We start from the raw sequence: 17,838 nt of genomic DNA on the forward strand, positions 1-17,838 counted from the left end.
GGATCTTCTGGCTGCAGAAGGAACATGGTGGGTGGTTGAGTGAATGTTTGTTCATGGGCTGCTTAGTCTTCCCCAACCATGAAACCTCGCCTCTCCCAGAGGCAGAGTTGAATTTTTGCCTCTAGGCAGCAGTGAGCACTTCTTAAATATGCTGAACCTAGGGGATGTCCTTCACACGGGGAGCAGTTCAAGTGTCTCTCATGGTATCTGCTTTGCTGTGTGAGAAGTGTGCCTTCTGAGTTATTCCACATTCTTGTTTGCTCACAAAACTGGCACGTTGGATGGATTTTGTGCCAGATGTTTGTGCTGCCCAGTGCTGAGTCATCTGCCACAGCAGTCTTTGACACTGACAGAACTCTGAATTCTTTCAAAAGCAAACTTTATTATATGAATTTAGCAGTCAAATACATTATATGAAGACAGAAAATGCAAGACAAAATAGGAGTTATTCACATCTGAAGACACTTAGGAGGTTCATATAAAAGTAATCTTTGTAATCCAGTTTTTTTAAATATTTATGCACAAAAAGCATAATTATATATTTACATTGTGCAAACGCTTCCTCTGAGATGCATCATTCTGTAACTGGTTTTGTTCAATTAAAGTTAGGAAACAGTTCTTAAACTTTTGTTTTGATCAAGGTCAAATATACTTTGCCAGCAAGAGACAGTGCAATAGATACTTAAAACTGATGATCTCTTGGCCAGGAAGATCTGGAATTGATACTTAGCTTAGAAGTAGTGGTACGTATTTATTTTATTTGCATATCTAAGATAATTTTTATTTGTAAATATGCAAAAGGTAAATATGCCTTTGTTTGTTAGTGGGTTACATTCACAGCTCTTAAGCTGAATTCTAAGAGGTCAAGACCATATAACATGTAGCATTTGAGTTAATATATATTTTTAGTGGACCATGAGAAGCTGAGATTGGGCAGTAATTGATTTGAAGATATCAGTGCTACTGTGTTAAATGGCCAACTCTCATTTTAATGTTGCATTCAAAGGTGAAAGGGAATGGGTGCATCCTAATGCTGCTTTAGCAAAGAACACTCATGTTCTGAGATGCTATACCAAAGTCTGTTGCAAATGAATGATACATGTTTATTCCTGTACATATATAGTGGTAACTAACATGGAAATTTAACTCTTCATAGAAAAACTGCCCTAACTTTACAGGGAGATTGTCTTGTAATTCCTAACTGATCTCTTCAAACTCTCTAGCAATGAATTAATTTAAAGTATATGCAGTTTAGTAGCCATCCTGTCTTTTCAGACAGATTCCCATAAATAAAATACAATCAGTGCAGTGTTAGAAGGTCCACAAGGTTTTTGTGGACAGAGCTTGGCTTTAACATATCTAGTTTGTGGTTTGGTTCCAGTTTGTGCGTGTTGGCATATTAACAAAGTGCAAAACTTCAAGAATATTTACTTGATTTCAGCAGGCTTATCCAAACTGAATTGATATGTATTCCCTGTTGTTGCAGCCCTGGCTCTGGTCTTAGTTCTTCTCTGTCCTTGTCCATTGTGTTTAGCAACACATTTTAAATTCTTGCCTCGCAAGGCTCCCTACCACATGTGCCATCTGAAGTAGTAAGATCCACCTAAATTCCCCATTCCCAAATAGCCTATTTGGCTTCCCCAGAGCATCAGCCTTCCCTCAAGTTTCTCAAAGTAGTTTTCATTGAAAATGTAGCTTGTGGTCTGTTTCTTGTTTCTACCTTGTTAAAGAATCCTTTTATTTTCCAGCACTACACATAACCCAGCAATAGGATGTAAATGCCTTAGTGCCTGATGCAGGCTCCTGGCTCTCTAGGGCTCCCAGCTGCCTCTCCTGACTGGGACAGCAGTGCTGCACCTGGGCCTGAGCAGAGAGTTGGAGACAAGAGCATGAAATGCCATTCTGCTGCCAGGAACCAAACAGTGAACTAGTTTTCTGTGTAATAAATGGCCATCCAGGTTTCCCTGGATGCAGAAGCATGGGGCATTTTTAGCAGCTGTTGGTTTTGAGCATTTGGGAAAGTCGAGGCCTAAGCAATAGTATGCTGCTGTATTTTGAATACGTTTGTTGTGGTCTGTAGAAAAGCAGATCACTGTGATTAAGCCAATGATAACCTTCTAAATTTTATAATAATTAACATAATTTGGGTCAAAGTTCTTAAACTGACAGTTTTTCATAAGAACCTTTTTGGATTAAATGCATATTTAGATCTTGGCCTAGAAAAGCACTTAAACAGGTGTTTGAGAATAATGGACAACAGAGTTATATTCAGGAGGCGGTGAATGGCTGGCTTTCATTTTCTCCAGCACCGCATTACCATAGGTATATCTTTGCTTGGAGTCACTGAGATGGTCACAGCTGAAACTGCAGAGGCTTCTTGGCTTGGTTATTCCAGAAAGCACTGACTCCTTGCTCCTGCTGGCACCTTTAATGCTGTAAGAGAGCAGTGTCACTGTGAGCTTACTTAACCTGTAAAGGCATTTGGTTTAATGACTTGAGCGAAGCCAGGTCACAAGAAGCAGCTTTGTTTATTCTGACATGATGAGGAGGGCATTGATGCTGATGGCCTTGCTCAATGAGAGTACGGAAGAGAGAAATGAAGGAGCCCTCCTGTGTTCCCCGAGTCCCCTTTTGAACAGAGAAGCTGCGACTGAACATCACTGTTAAAGGTGCTTGTGTTCACTGTATCAGTCTTGGTGTTTGCAGGGAGTATGTGATTGCTCAGCCTAAGCTCTGGTGCCTCATCTGTGGCAGATGCTGGCGAGTGAAACGTCATTGCAGGGCAAAGGAGGGGGGAGTGTCTGGCATCTCTGCTGCTGGGCTCTGCATCCCCATAGGGTCCCCATGCCTAAATGTTCTTCCAAATGGAACTGGGATTTTTTTGAGCAGGAGTGAAGTAATGAAAAGTCTCAAGCCTTGGGGCAAAAGTAGAAAACTACTAATGTAGATGTTCCCAAAGCCTAATGCTGGGATGAATTCCTAAAATAAAAGGCTAGGGTTTGTGAGGAAGGGCATGAAGTCTGGGTATCTCCTCTCTTGGGCTTCTTTTGACAGCTAACATGAACTGCTGGTTTGAATTAGAGATTTCCTGTCCAAAGGACCTTACAGTTATCCTGTAAGCTGCCTTTTATAAGATGCCCTTTACAAAGAGGGGTTTCATGTCTTCTTAACCAAGCCACTCTTAAAGACACTTGGTTTTACAGCACTTTCTCACCTGTATTAAGAGATTGCAGTGCTTAAAAGGGCTCTTTCAATAATAAAGTTAAGGCAAAGAGAATTTTCATACCACTGGAGTTCAATAACAAAGATATATCCATAGACAAAGGACAAGCCAGAGCATTTTTCATCATTGATTACATGTGAAATCCTAATGTAAACATGTTGGACCACAATGCCTAAAATTAGATTCCTTCTCCTGTATTTTTAGAAGTTCATGGACAATTCACCCCTGTCTGTTTATAAGGTCAGGAACGTTGGCAACCCTAGTCTTGAATTCCAGAGAAGACAGTCAAAACATCTGTTGAGGCTTTCAGAGCCCAGGGTTTTGCTCTTCATTTTAATTTGCACTGTTAGGTTTTTAAATAAAAGTACAGAACTGGTAGCGCATGTCCATTCCTCTTTAGGAAATGGAGAACTAGCAGTTTCTCTTAGATGTCACAGTTTCTCAAATTTTTAAATCACAAGCCTGTGTGCTTTTTAAGGAGTGTGGTCTCTGTCTTCTGTCCTGCTGTAGGAAATTGGAAGGTCCAATTCCAAGAAGACCACCCCATTCCATTTATTTGTAGATGGATGGAGTTCATGAGGAGGAACTCACATGATAAGGATTGCAGATGCATCCCATAGTTTTATATTGCCCTTGGAATAAATTCTGTAAATATGACAAGGTTAGTCACAGACTCAATAGACTTTCTGTGATGATTTAAAGAGAAACGTTTCTGTGATTTACATTGTAATTGTGAGTCTTAGGGAGCAGTGGGCTGGCAAAAGTGGAGTGTGCGTGCAAAGTTATGAGTCTTGAAACTGTCACACTTTGATCCTTTCATTCATCATCAGGCTTTTGTGTCCTGAGACTTTTCTTGTGAGCTAGACTTGGCTTCTACTTTAATTAATAAACCTTTATATCAATAGAGCTGCATCTGTTCATTTTACCTTGAGTGCACTGCTGTAACTGGGCATGCACTCCCTCAAAGAGCTTTAAGGGAGCCCACAGGGTTTTGACGTCTGTAGTCAGGCTTCATTTTGAGACTGAGTTTACAGTCTGAAAAGGCTTGTCTAGCTGTAGACTATCTTCTTTCCATTCTAGGACTGTAATTGGAAACTGTGTTTAGTAGCTCTTTAATTGGGATTGTCTGTTGGATGAAATTGCTGCTGCTTTCCTGACATGTCCAGGACCAGAGTGAGGTTAGAGGCTGACTGTGGCTCTTGAGACACTTATTCCAGCTCACAGTTCTCGCTGTTTTTCTGGCTTAGGAATTTACATTGGCTTAAGGGTTTGCCTCTGCCCAAAGATTTTGGCTTACTTGGATTGGGCTTTTTCTCCAGTACTGAAAAGCTAGAGAAGGGTTGCAGTTGGGATTCTTTCCATCTGTAAAGGAGTACACACCGTTCTTTCTCTGCCCCTAAACCTTTCTACTGGGATCTTGTTACCCAAGGGCTTACATTAGGAAAGATCTATTTCTCTTCATGCTGTTCACAATATCATTTTCATCTCAATGGCATTAGCAAGTCCAAGACACATTGCAATGATTTCTGCTCCGTGCTCCTGGCCACCACCTTGGCCTGAGGGCTCACCAGGATTTGGACTGATGCTCTTTCCTGTAGTGAAACCAAGAGTGAGCTTTGGCATTAATGCCTTTTCCTACGCAGGAGAAGTGGAAGCCCAAGAGGAGGGGACTTGCTGGGGTCCGTGGGGTGCCCCTCCATTGTCAGATAGGCTGTCCCCTGGGCCTGGCTCTCAGATTGGTCACGCTGAGTAAGCACTGCTGCACATACTGGCTCTCTCCTGCAGTCAACTCATTAGTTTCCTCTGAAACAAACCTCGAGTGTGCTTCTGGGAACAGATAGGATGCACTGGGTTTGGCTCCTTCCACCCTATGCAGTTCTTCAGCCCTGCGATGGCAGATGTGGCCCTGCAAAGTCTGAATCCTCCAATGCAATGCTCCAGGACACACCTCCCCCCTGTGCTGGTCTGAAAGCATCACCCCACCTGGCTGGCTTAAATGTCAGTTCAGGTGCTATGAACAGTGAAAAAAACATGCTGAGCCCAATTGTTCTGCTCTGGACAACAGGGAACCATGGGATCCTAGGAAAAGGCAGGCCAACCTGCACAGGCCCGCTGCACCCTCAGCCTTGCCTCAGGACCCACCCGCTCCTGCGAGTGCATTTTGTCTGCATCTGTGTCCTAAACTGCAGTGTGAGGTTTACAGTGTGAGGGCAAGTGCTCTGGGGCATTGCAGTGAAGGGGATCTAATGGTAGGTAACCTACTGCCAAAAGGGGGGTGAAACCCTTCCTCAGCCTGGTGCTGGCACCAGCCACCCTGACAGTGAGCTGCTACTGCTCACTCAGGAACTATTCTGGAGCTGTTCTGATAATCTAGCAACCTGAACCAGCTCCCTGCGAGACAAGCCAAGCTGAAATGTCAGCAGAAGAGTACAGGAGCACAGAGGAGGATGCTTGAGATGCAAGGGAAGAAGTAGGACTGCATCTACTTAGATGAGTTCAGATGTGTCAAACCACTCTGGGCTCCACCTTGCTAGGTTTAGGGGCGTTTATTTACTGCTCCAATTTAGCCTAAGTAAAGGAAGCTAGTAAAGTAAAGGTAGCTAGGAAGCTACCACTTTTAGGAACGTGTGCAGACTAAAGGGTCACCGCCTGCATTCACATACGCGAATACTTTCTGGCACAGCACTACAGTACCACCTGTTTAGCTTGCAGGCCAGATGACTTTGTGTGACCTAAGTCAACCGCTCTGTTTCCCCAAGGTTTTAGGTTCTAGCAACCACTCTTGAGTTCAGTTTTTTTCCTATCCAAAAGCATTCCTTTTTCCTGCAGCAGCTAAAAATGCCCCCTTAAGCGCTTCTGGAGGGCTGTTTGGGCCACACTCCATGCATTCCGTACCATGCAAAGAAAATAGGCGTTTCATAAATTTCATTGGGGAAGGTTGCCATGTTGTCTCTGTGGCTCACAGCAGCCTTCAGAAATGTCATGTTTACACAGAGGAAAAAATGAGTTAAACTGCTTCTAGGGATCATTGCATCCTTTGGAGCCCTGTACTATCCACACACATTCTAAGCTCTATGGTACCTGCCTCCGCCAAAGACGGCGTGCCTCAACAGAACTGAAATACCATACAATTGCTTACAAGCAATTGTATTTTCTGAAAGGTCAAGGCAGGAGGAAGGGTTTGCCAGCGTTCGTTTGGAGTGGCTTCGATTGCCCTGGCTTCACCATGCATGAGCAGTGCTCCTGCGTGTGGTACAGTCTCCTGCCAGCGGCACACTTACTCGTGCCATGTATTTCAGCTGTGTGTGTGTGCACGCTCCCATACACGTATTTCTGCGCTTTCAACCAACGCCCTCTTAGTCACTGGAATTTTTCTTAAAGTGAATCCTCTCTGCCTTGACTGCATTTTTCAGCCAGCTCCAATTGTTCGTCGAGACAATGCTACACCTCTCAGCCTGCCCAATTACAAGTCGCTGACAAGTTTGGCATGGCCCGAATGGCAGGATGGCCTTGACCTCCTGCCAGCGTGAGATGAATGATGGATTGGGTCTGGCCAGTCTCTGGGCAGGGTGAGAGCACTGAGCTGAAACCAGGACACTTCCAGCTTGGCAGTGGCTGGGAACTGATAGAGTGCCGGCATTGAGAAAATAAACACTTCCTATTTGCAGAGAGTTCATGTCAGTGCAACTCATTTCTTAGGGCAGCCCTAGTTCCCTGCTTGGGCAGCTGTCAGGAATTAGGTGTAGGAAGATGGCCAATATATTCAAGTGCTTAAAGGCAGGAAGAGAAGTGAGGCCCTCACATCCATCTATTGTAAAGTTGCCACTTTAGCATCCTGAGCCCATGGGTGTTAAATGGGCTGTGCTTAGCTGAGTCATGGAAAAGAAGGGCAAAAACAGGCCCAGAGGTCCTTGTCCAACTGGGGTGCCCTTGGGGACTTGCAGAAACAACTGCAAATCCTTCACAGCCGCGCATTCCTCCTCCTCCATTATCAACAGCATATTTCCTACAGTTACCTGCCTCTTACCTTAGTTTAGGTGCTCTCTGACACTCGCTTGTCCAGCCTGGCATTAAGTTGAGGCTTTGGTGGATCAATAGAGTGCTAATAAATCATATTGCTGATGTGCATCAATGGGGTTGAGGGTTATTTGTTTCCTCAAAGGAATATAGAGCGTCAGGTGTGGGAGATGATCAACTGCTGATTCAACCAAGTGGGACACACCCCACCAAGAGTGTTTGCAGGGACTGGGGACACCTTAGCTACTTTGATGAGGCACAGTTTAGCACAAGGACCTTGAATCCTTCTTTGCCCTCTAAAACGTAAGAAGAAGGGAATATAAAATACAGACCCAAAGAGTGTCCGTTTCTGCTTGCTGCCTGTCCATGTGAAGCGTTTCAGTTCTTCTGGAGCCAGAACCATCCCACTGTCTGCTTGGTAATCCTTGAAGAAAAAAGAAAGATGCAATCATATTAGGTGTTAACTATAGAATTGACAATGGACTCAGTTCCTTTTTGGTCTGATTTCCAGCAGCCTTTTTGTTGCTGATACTGAAAGGGATCTAGGAGACAGCAGCTCCGTGCTACTGGAGGTGCTGCAGTGCCCAGGTATTTAATGGTGCCTTTCCAAAACTGCCCTTGCTTTGGAGTCCAGCAAACACATACTGTTAATGCAGATACTGGGTGCAAAAAGAAGAGTGTCTACATGCAATGTGAGGTTCTGGCCAGCCCATAGTTCAATCTTTTGAGGACCACCTGTGCCTTTCCCACCTCCTATTGCTTAATGCATACAACTGGGTTACCAAAAGCTTGCCCTAACCTCTCACCCATGCCCACCCCTACCAGGATTGTGTGTCCCATTAGCTGACATGTCCCCATCTTGTCCATCTGATAACAGGATTTGTTCCTACCAGGGCCCTCTGATGGAAATGTGACTCACAATTCTCATTTGTGCACTACTATTCAGATGAAAACACAAATCCAAGGGATTTTAAGCGTCTTTCGCACACCAGTGGGACTTAGGTGGGACTCTGGCAGCTGTACTTTGCAGACCTACTCAAACTGACCACTTTTTATCAGAGGAGTGTTTACAGCCTATGACATGGTCAACAAGAAAATGCTGACCCCAATTTGTAAAGCAGTGGGATAACATCTTGTTGCAAGCATGGCTAATCTTGCATCTTATATCACTAGAGCTGACAAAACAGTAACCCCCCTGTTTTGATTATCCCTGTATAAATCTCTCACACAAATAAAAAGAAATGCATGGTGCACCATGTGGCCCAGGAGTCACTTACATTAAATACAAGTGTTTCCTTGGTGGGAAGCTCTTCAAATGTCTTTATGCGCTGGTGGGGAGTTATTTTGAAAGTGTTTATGTATCTGTTCAACAAGAAAAGCAGGAGAATTTTTGGTGAGAGTATGAAGTGCGTAAGCAGAAAGTGCTGGATATGTCTCCGTTTCTTTAGGCAGTTCCCAGCTATCACTGAGGCAGGTCATACAAAAGGGACTCGTTAAGCAGACCCCACCCAAACCTCACTCCCCAGTTGTGGAGTGCACACAGCTGCCCCTCTCGCAGTGCCTGAGCCCTGTGACTTGAAGGTACCCCTGTGCAGGGGCACTGCAAAGAGCTGTCCCAGCCCAGTGGGTGGCTCAGTGGCTAATGGGACACATCTGAATGTTTTCTCCCATCCAGATCCAGGCTATGCAGCAAGCTACCATCCCCAACAAAAAAACCTCAGTCTTTATCTTACTTGTCTCACCTGATGTTTTCAGTGCTTCCAGAACTTGAGCTTGTAACAGAAAGATTTTCGTTGCACAAAGGGTCAGATGCATGGGGAAACCCACTTTCAGTTGTAAATATTGTGCTGAGGGGTATGTAGTCTTTGCCTTCCTAAATGCAAACAAGAAACACAAGTGTTATTCTGGGGACCATGTGGCCAGTCACCCCTGCCCTGGTGACAGCACGCGGTTTTGACATTAGTACCTGCTGGACATTTGCTTGCAGCAGGTCACCCAGCTTTTTCACCAGCTCGGAGAACCGTGGCCTGTCATTGGGATTGCTCTGCCAGCAGTCCAGCATGATTTGGTAACTGTGAGGACAAAAGCAAAGTGAACACACGGCAGGGTTACAGCTCAATTTGATCTAAGGCAGTGCAGTCACTGACAGCTTGTCAGTGATAGAGTTAACTCCTGAACCTGCCTGACTTCACAAAAATTCTCTCTAACACCACGGAGGCCTCTTCCTAAAAGTAAAACAGTAAACTTTCCACAAAGAAAAAGAAATAAAACCTTCCTGCAAGACCCTGGAAGACCACATCAAAAGAATAATTTAGCCAGCTAGTCATACTTGCTTTTTTTCATTCCTAATTAAGCATTAAATCTTTATATTAAACATCTATTAGCTGGCAATGTTTAGGTTAAGGCATCGTAAGATGACTTATATGAACGTGTCACTTCCTTGTATTGGTCAAGCTGAGCTTTCCTTCCTGCAATAAAATATGTGGAAGAGAAAAAAGAAAGTTCTTATCTACGGTCACTAGGATAATAAAATTAGCCGATGGGCAATAATCCCAGATAGGCATGGCTGGCTTGCATCCTTTTCTTCTTCCAGAATTATTTTTTGGAAAGTGTTGCTATTTAGAGTCACGACATAGCACTCAGAAAGGCACCAAGACACCTACATGTATTTGGTTTTGCCTCCAGAGGTAAAACACCTGGGATATGTTCATGTTTCTCAATGAGTTGTTTCATGGGGTGAATATTCAGTGTGCTGCATGTGCCTCCCTGGGCAAGGTGCTCTGTCCCACTTCCAGAGCAGAGGGGCTGCAAACTCACGATCTCATTTGGACCCCCCTAGGTCTCCAAAAAGGTGTTGGCCATGCAGTAGCAGCTTGAGGCTGCACCTGAAGGCAGGGGAGTGGGGAGCAACAGCCAACGTCATGGTGGAAGGACTCGGATGACATGGGCTGGGAGGCTGCGGGTCCCTGTCACCTTCCTCTGCCATCAGACACTGTGTACAGGAAAGGGTGGACCCTCATTACCCGAGTGATTGCAAGGAAGCTTCTGCTTTCACTTCCTAAGTCAAGATAATGTTAATAATGTCACATTCCTCCAGCACTTATCTGTGTGCATGTCAGTAAATATTAAACCTGGTGAGGAATGAATGACCTTCCTACTCCTCCTTGCTCAGCTCCCCTTGGAGCACAGCGCTGGTGGTGCACTGGGCTCAGGTCCATGTCCTTCCCTGCCCTCTCCTACCCTGTGGGAGGACCAGGGGGCCAAGGTGGGGGGTAGCCAAGAAAACACTGATGCAGGATTGAGGTTTTTCCTTAGGCTGGGTCAGGGTGCTTTTACAGAGACTCTACATTATCTGCAAGGCAGGCCAGGATGGAGGGTGGTACACAAGGCAAGCAAAGGCATCTTACATCTCCTCGGTCGCTTGCTCCGGAGCTCGCATTCTTGTGCCTTCCTTCAGTCTGCTGCAGAAATCCTCATCTATTTGGACTCCAGGGTAAGGAGAGGCGCCTGGAGGCAACATTGGGAGAATAGATACATCCCTTGAGTTGGGTAGTTGTGACCTAGCTGTAACCCTTATGCATCTCCCTCAAACACTTGGGATGTGCAGCACCAGGTTGCAGAGCTGGGGATCAGAGGATGTCCCCTCCACTGCAAGGTCTGGTCCTGCCAGCTGCCACAGACAGGGAACTGCTACTGGTGGTGCTCCAAGCCCCAGTCCTTGGAGAGGGGCAAGATCAAACCCATAACTATGCGCGGTGCTTACCTGGCCTGAATGAAAAAAATACACATGAATTTGACTTGAACAGTATCCCTTGAAAAGCCAAGTCTGATCTTTCTATTGGTTTGGACTACTTCAAATTCTAGTAAGCAGAATATTAACAAACCCCAAATGCTTAAAATCACCTTGAAAAAAAATTGAAATCTTTGTTTTAAATCGGATCACAGTACATTTGCATTGTTTTTCTAGTTTCTCTGTTTTTAAGATGCAGCCTGATTGTGCTGTTGGGTTTTTATCTGTGGACCAAAAAAAAAGTCAGGAAAAAGGAGAATGAAAGAAAAAACAAAGATGTCGGAGAGTTGCCAGGATCAAGGAGCTGGGGCTTTAAGAAAAAAATAGCAGGTATTATGAAGCTGACCGTAAAATCACAAGAGTTGGCAGGCTGACCAACAACATGTATTTAAACTAATAAATGATTGATTGTCCCGAGAATTGTATAGTATTGTTTCCTCTGCTGTTTGCCTCTTTTGTCAGCCTCTGTGTTAAACTCAATTAAGATTCTTCTATTCTGATGGTCATTGTTGTTCCCCCTCAGTGTACATCTTGTATCCTGCCTTTTCTACATTAAAGAAAGGGGGGAAAAAGCTTCACAGGGTTTTAATTTCAGACTGCATGCTCCAGTTCATCCTGCGGCATCTGTGCAGATGCTTTTCACCTGCTGTATCCAGTAGCCTGGGTGAGTGGCATGCTGGATCCCTCCTGGACTGGGGGGACCTCCTGGTCTTGGGATGGAAATGGAGGTGACAGAATTGGATACATGCAAATACCTCTCTGTGTTTGGCTCCCTTGCTCCCACAAGAGAAATAAGGAACCTTTGAGAGAGCACCCAGCTCATGGCACTCAGTGTCTTGAATGCTCTTTGTGGCATGGGAGGTGATGCCTTGGGCCTGGGCAACTGAAGACTCACGCTCACAGCTCTGTGTTATCCCATAGAGTTCCACATTCAAAAAAAATGCTTTAAAAATTGCCTTATTTTTCTGGTTTGTGGCATCAGTCAAACAAAGCACTGCAACGGCTCTGGCTGTGCTGCCCTGCAAACTCTACCAAGGGTTTCAACAGAGAAAAGAGGGAAGCTTAGGTTTTGCTCATGGCAGAAGTAAGTGGAAAAGTTCTCAGACAGCTGTGCTATCCATTAAGTCTTTCAGCGTGGCAAGTGAGCTTTCAGTGTGCCTTACAAGCACCAAACCTTCTAGTCCACAGGGTCATGATACTCCCTCTGCCTCTATCTGCACACCTCACCACTGACTGATTTAAGTCTTTCTTTATTAAACACCTGTCAAAAGATCATTGAAGATAATGAATGTTTTTCCCCAAGCCTCAGTCCCCATTGCTGACTCCAGCTCCCAATGTGCAGAGTTAACATACCCAAGGAAAATATCTCCCACAGCAAGACCCCATAGGACCACACGTCACTTTTTGTATTGTAGATTTTATCAAATATGGATTCAGGAGCCATCCACTTGAGAGGAAGTCGAGCCTGGAGTAAAAGGGACAAACCTGACTATTATTTTCAAAGCCTAAAAGAATTTAATCATAGATGAATCAACTCTATATTGTTATGTAAATAATTACCATTCAACAAGAACCTGTGGGATTTCCTTGCAGGTAGTCAAGATAAACCCACACTCATTCAGACACTTTCTTAACAAATTGTTGGAGTAAAAGGCTGTTTTTAAAATATGTGTGGCACAAAACACCAGACACTGGAAACCTGTGACCAGGCATTTTCTTTGCAGGGATGTTGGGATACGAAGCAGCAGCAGTTTCTTGCCTGTGTCATAGAGACAGGGGAGAAAACCCTGCATTTAAGCATAATCATTCTGTGATAGTGTTGGAGATATTCTGAGGGAAATTCTCAGAGCCTGAATTGCAGGAGTACATCAGCAACCCTTGGAGTCCACTCAGCACAGCCTGTTAGGGTTTCCTGAGCAGTACCCAAGTTATGTGAACAACACTTCCCAGCTAATATGCAATGCTGTAAATCTCAAAAGCTATTTATGGATGTGGGAATAGCTGGCAGCTGGGTGAGACCTCCAGAAAGAGACTGCGTGACACTCCCACACCAAATTCCCATGCCCACGCCAAATTCCCATGGCACCAGTGGGTGCAGGTGCAGTTTGCTGACCCAGCCTTCACGTCAGGCCTGGCAAGGTGCTTCCTTCCTGCTCTCTCCAGCAGGAGCAAAACAACCACCGAGCAGGTGCTGGAGGCAGCAAGTCCTGCTCAGCTCCTAGAAGCACCATTGAGCAGCTTCTCGGGAGCACCGGGGGGCACACACCTTCTTTTGGAGGGACTGGTTTCCTTGAAAGAAGTTTACTGAGTAAGGGGGTTATGCTGAGCCAGCCAAGGAACACGTCTAGAAAGGAAAGTATTAATGGGACAGAGCTGTGAAGCAGTTAGCATGTCTAAGCCTTATGCCTGAGGATAGAAATGCTTTCCAGATCCTCAACACATCTGGATAGCTCATCTTTGCTTTTGAGCTCTCAAGTTCAGGAAATGTGAATGTCTACAGAACATTTTGGTGGACAGTTTGAAATGATATGTTATAAACACTTGGGCAAATAAAAAGCATCTTGACTTACATCTCCTTTTCTCACATAATCAGGATTCTTATAAATATCTCTTGCGAGGCCAAAATCACAGATCTTCACGACATTGTTCTCAGATAAAAGGATGTTTCTGGCTGCCAGGTCACGATGAATGCACTATAATAAAGCAGTTTCACAATCAAGCTGCATTTCCTTATTCTTGCCCACAAATTTCCTGTCTCCCATATCCTTAAAAAAATTATTATTATTATTATTGAGATCAATTTACTTTTTTTTACAGAAGTTGACTGTAGTTTACATGAAGTTACTGTAAACAGTGGTAATTCTTTAAAAAAAAAAATTCTTAAGTCCAGAAGGAGATAAATTTTTAAGCCCCTTGACATTTGCAGGGAAAGCGCTGAATCATTTGGAGCTCCCCATCTAATATATGTTGAAATTAAGGAAAAACCTACCACACCCAAAAGATCTTTCCCAAATGAATGAGCTTGACCCACTGCCTTCAGTCATGATCCTGTGTTTATGGACTATGGAGACTTGGATAAACACACCATTATATTTATAACACCAAGAGGAAAATGGCTCTTCCTTTGGGAGCTTTCCCAAGGAAGGTGTCACTAAAATGTAGACATGATTTCCCCTCTGAATCCCATCCTTCTGCAGGGAAAAATCCTCAGCGCAAAACTCACCTTTCTGGAGGAGAGGAACTCCATGCCTCTGGCCACCTGAAAGCTGTAAGAGATGAGGTCCTCCATAGTGAGGGGCAACTTGTACAGATCATCAACATCTGCAGAGGTAGAAAGCGGGGTTTGTTACAAATATCACTCACGGTTATTTTCCTCCTTTCTTACAGACCCCATTACTCCCATAAATTCAGTTTTCACAGAGTGGTATTTGAAGGTCAACCCACTGTAATTGGAAACAAAAATAGTTCTTGCTTTACACCCCGTGCTTTGGACACTGCTGTGTTTTCCCCAAAGATAAGGAGCAGTCAGAAGAAACAATCACACATTTTCCTGTCAGATTTAGTAACCCTGGAAATAATCTTTTTTTAAATCTTCTATCCTCTGGACATGACCCTCTGAGCGTCTCCCACGGATGTTTATTAGGGTGATAAATGAGGAAAAAAATTTCAGGGATGCACAGTATGTTGTAAAAATATCACAACCCATGTAGGGACAGGAAGGAATTAATACCTACCCTCCTCGTCCTCCTCCACATCTCTCAGACTTTTATCTTCCTGGAACCCAGAGCTTGCAAAGCTCTCGCTGCTGGTGACACTGGCCAACCTTTGTTTTTTGCTTTCCACTGGCTCAATATCCTTTTTCTCTTTCATTGGCTCTCCCTGCAGAGAGTAGTCCTTCAAACAAACAGAGGAGAAGAAGTGCTACATCAGAGTGAAGGAGAGGGTGGGAAAGGAACCGAGTCAGACTGCTGTCGCCTTTCTGCCAGGATGGTGGTCTGTGGAGTCTGTGGGCACGTCTCCCATGGGCGGGGGTGTCTAGTGCCACTGGCAGCCAGGGACTGGTGACAGGGCTGTGCTCCACCAAGGCTGCCATCCCCAGAGGGCAGAAACATGGTGGCTTGGGAGCACCAGTACATGATTTTGGGGTAACCAGGGCTGTGGGCTATCTCTGATGTGGTAAGGATTTGCAGGGTGTATGGATGGACGTTTCTGCTGGGCTGTGGCTCATCTCAGCTTGAAATGAATCATCTGGAAGAGCCCATTTCTCTCCACCAGACAGAGAAGGAGCACAAATGGATGAGCTGGGAAGGATGTGCCCACAGTGCAGGTCCCAGCCCTCTCAACATCAGCAATTTGTCCCAGGCTGCTTAAGGCATCTGCCTCTATGTCCATGTACAGTGCTTGGTGTGGGGCTGTAAGCCTTTCCAATGAGGAGCAAGAGCACTTGGTGCTTGAAATACAGGTACTGCTGGAAGTGACTCCCTCTCTTCAATGCCTTTATCCAATACTTTCATCTGATGGTCAATGATGTGATGGTTTAATGGGACACATGCAACACTGTTTGGAAAATGCCTTCTTACAGCTACCTGTAGAGCAGCCAAGCTACCTGGCCATACTCTTGCCCATCTTACCTTTTGACTTGTCCTGTGACCATCTCTCTTCCCTATACATGCTGGTGCAGAGTAAAACTTCCCCCTCCTTCCTTCCTGGGCAACCTTCCCAAGGGTGCTGGAGCACTGCACCTGGGAACACTACTCACCAGGTGAGTGACTCCACTCAGGATGGACCCTGCACAGCCCTAGTCCCTGTGGAGCATCCTACTTCAACAACCCCATGTAGGAGGACGTGGCTGCTCTGTCTATTGCAGAGTCCAGCATGGACAGCCGTGGGAATAGAGACTCAGAAAAAGCCTTTTGGAGGCAGATGTCATCTGATTGTGCCCTCCCACAAAGCCCTTGCAAAAAATAACCCTGAGATGCTGCTGAACTTTTGGCACAGCTGAGCAGAGGTTTTGAGGCCTGCTGTTCAGCATCCAGGCTCCTAAATCCCATTTCATAGCCCTGGATCCTTTGGAGGATTCTGCTGGAAGTGCACAAGCATATAGTTGGCACATTTGGGTTTAGGTTTGTAATAAGAAACATGCCATAAATTTGATTCAGAGGATTGTGGGATATGGGGACAAGACTCTAATCTCTTTTCCTCTTGATAGCCCTTTTCCTTACACAATAATAAGATTACTTGTAAATCTCTAAATATTAGAGTGTCTTGGGACATGAGATTTAATTGGCATTATCTCGGTTTTGTTCCCAGCAGTGCTGAAATCAGAGGGCAAAACCACTTCCTTTGGTTTCGCCGACACCAGCCTCTGAAGCGATCCCAAGCTCATCAGGAATGGGTTCAGCAGCAGCAGAGCAAGAGGACATGGGGACACTTTGGATAGGATTCACTTCCCCTCACTGTAGATGGCTCCAGCCACATTACTCACAGCAGTCTCCATGCACAGGCAGGAACAGAGAGAGACGAGTCCTTTCTTGGCACAACACATCCCACAACAAATATTAATATAGGTCAGGTGAACTTCACCCAAAAGTCATTTCTCTCCTATGGTAAAAGAGAATCTAAGGAGACTAGGTCAGAAGCTGACATCTACGCTACCAATACTTATGTCAGGTAAGACGAACCCTACCAGGAACATCTGCCTCCTCACCTTGTTAGGGCTGAAAAAATTCCTCTTGCTCTTCAGATAGTTTGATAAATTCCCGTACTTACAGTATTCAACAATCACCATCAGAGGCCCTGGTCAAAAACAAAAAAAGCATTCTGAGCAGTGTAAAGCAATACAAGGTAGCATCAGTTCTGAGAAGGATAGTCTTTCATGCCTGTAACTTGAGTCCAAAATAACTGGCAACATGTCTTAATGAAGTCAAAGGCTGCTTGAAGGACATTGGACATGTTATCAAAACAATACTGTTTCTGGAAATTAGGACAGGGCCTAATTTTTGAAAGCTGGGTCATGAATCTAAGTCCTGAGAGACCCTCTGTTTCTTCTTCAGTCAGTTCAGACTGGAGTCTCGCAGCCCACACACACTTGTTGAACTAAAATAGGTGACATATATAAAACAAACAATCGCTCATACTGGCCTTTTGATTTTCTAGTGTAATACCATGGAGAATTTTACAACAGCTGCCTTGTGATTTGTTGTTCAGATCCAGCAGCTGATATCTCTTGTTCCCAGCCTTTCCAGATCATGTTTAACTTGAGCTTGAGCAGTGAAATAAGTGAGATAAAGGATAGCAAGTGGCATGGTCCTATATTCACACTTCACATGCCAATACTAAAAGAGAGTTTAAATAGAGGAAAAGTTTAAGGACTTCATTAAATGACTAAAAGTCTCTTCTTATCTTCCTCTTTTTGTTTCACCAGCTATGGGATGAGCTCAAATATTACAAGTTAATAACTTGACCTCTGGATGAAAAACAACATGGTCAACTAACTGTTATTGGGAGGTAATCCAAACCCATTTTCAGAGCAGCACAGATGTTTTTACCTCCATTTTTCGTGCAAGCTCCCAGCAAATTCACAATGTTGAGATGATGGCCAATGTGGATTAGGATTTTCAGCTCTGTCATCAGTGCTTTGTACTCACTTGCTGTGGCTCCTTCTGTAAGTACAAAATAAAAGTCAATGTGAAATGACAAAGAACTCGTCCTGCTGAGCTTTACCACTTCTCATTACTTTCCATTGAAATAATCTCCATTACTGGATGTACTTCTTGTGTTGATTTTCCTTCTCTATTCCCCCTGCTCA

The 17,838-nt window shown here is 44.6% G+C and overlaps 1 protein-coding gene across 1 annotated transcript in view; it reads right to left on the reverse strand.

Annotated features, from left to right (window-relative positions):
* Positions 1 to 362: 362 nt before the first annotated feature.
* Positions 363 to 17,838, reverse strand: part of FLT1 (fms related receptor tyrosine kinase 1) — a 109,884-nt gene continuing 92,408 nt past the window's right edge. Inside the window, exons 19-30 of the mRNA XM_064645439.1 lie at positions 17,579 to 17,692; positions 16,738 to 16,826; positions 14,765 to 14,924; positions 14,254 to 14,351; positions 13,601 to 13,723; positions 12,384 to 12,495; positions 10,648 to 10,747; positions 9,207 to 9,312; positions 8,983 to 9,113; positions 8,518 to 8,602; positions 7,573 to 7,664; positions 363 to 2,433 (exon numbers count right to left, since the gene is read on the reverse strand). Of these exons, the coding sequence (XP_064501509.1) occupies positions 2,229 to 2,433; positions 7,573 to 7,664; positions 8,518 to 8,602; positions 8,983 to 9,113; positions 9,207 to 9,312; positions 10,648 to 10,747; positions 12,384 to 12,495; positions 13,601 to 13,723; positions 14,254 to 14,351; positions 14,765 to 14,924; positions 16,738 to 16,826; positions 17,579 to 17,692 (1,415 nt within the window). The 3' untranslated portion in view covers positions 363 to 2,228. The remainder of the gene's footprint in view (positions 2,434 to 7,572; positions 7,665 to 8,517; positions 8,603 to 8,982; positions 9,114 to 9,206; positions 9,313 to 10,647; positions 10,748 to 12,383; positions 12,496 to 13,600; positions 13,724 to 14,253; positions 14,352 to 14,764; positions 14,925 to 16,737; positions 16,827 to 17,578; positions 17,693 to 17,838) is intronic.

Source organism: Pseudopipra pipra, chromosome 2 (assembly GCF_036250125.1).
Source record: "Pseudopipra pipra isolate bDixPip1 chromosome 2, bDixPip1.hap1, whole genome shotgun sequence".
In the NCBI taxonomy this organism is placed as follows: domain Eukaryota; kingdom Metazoa; phylum Chordata; class Aves; order Passeriformes; family Pipridae; genus Pseudopipra; species Pseudopipra pipra.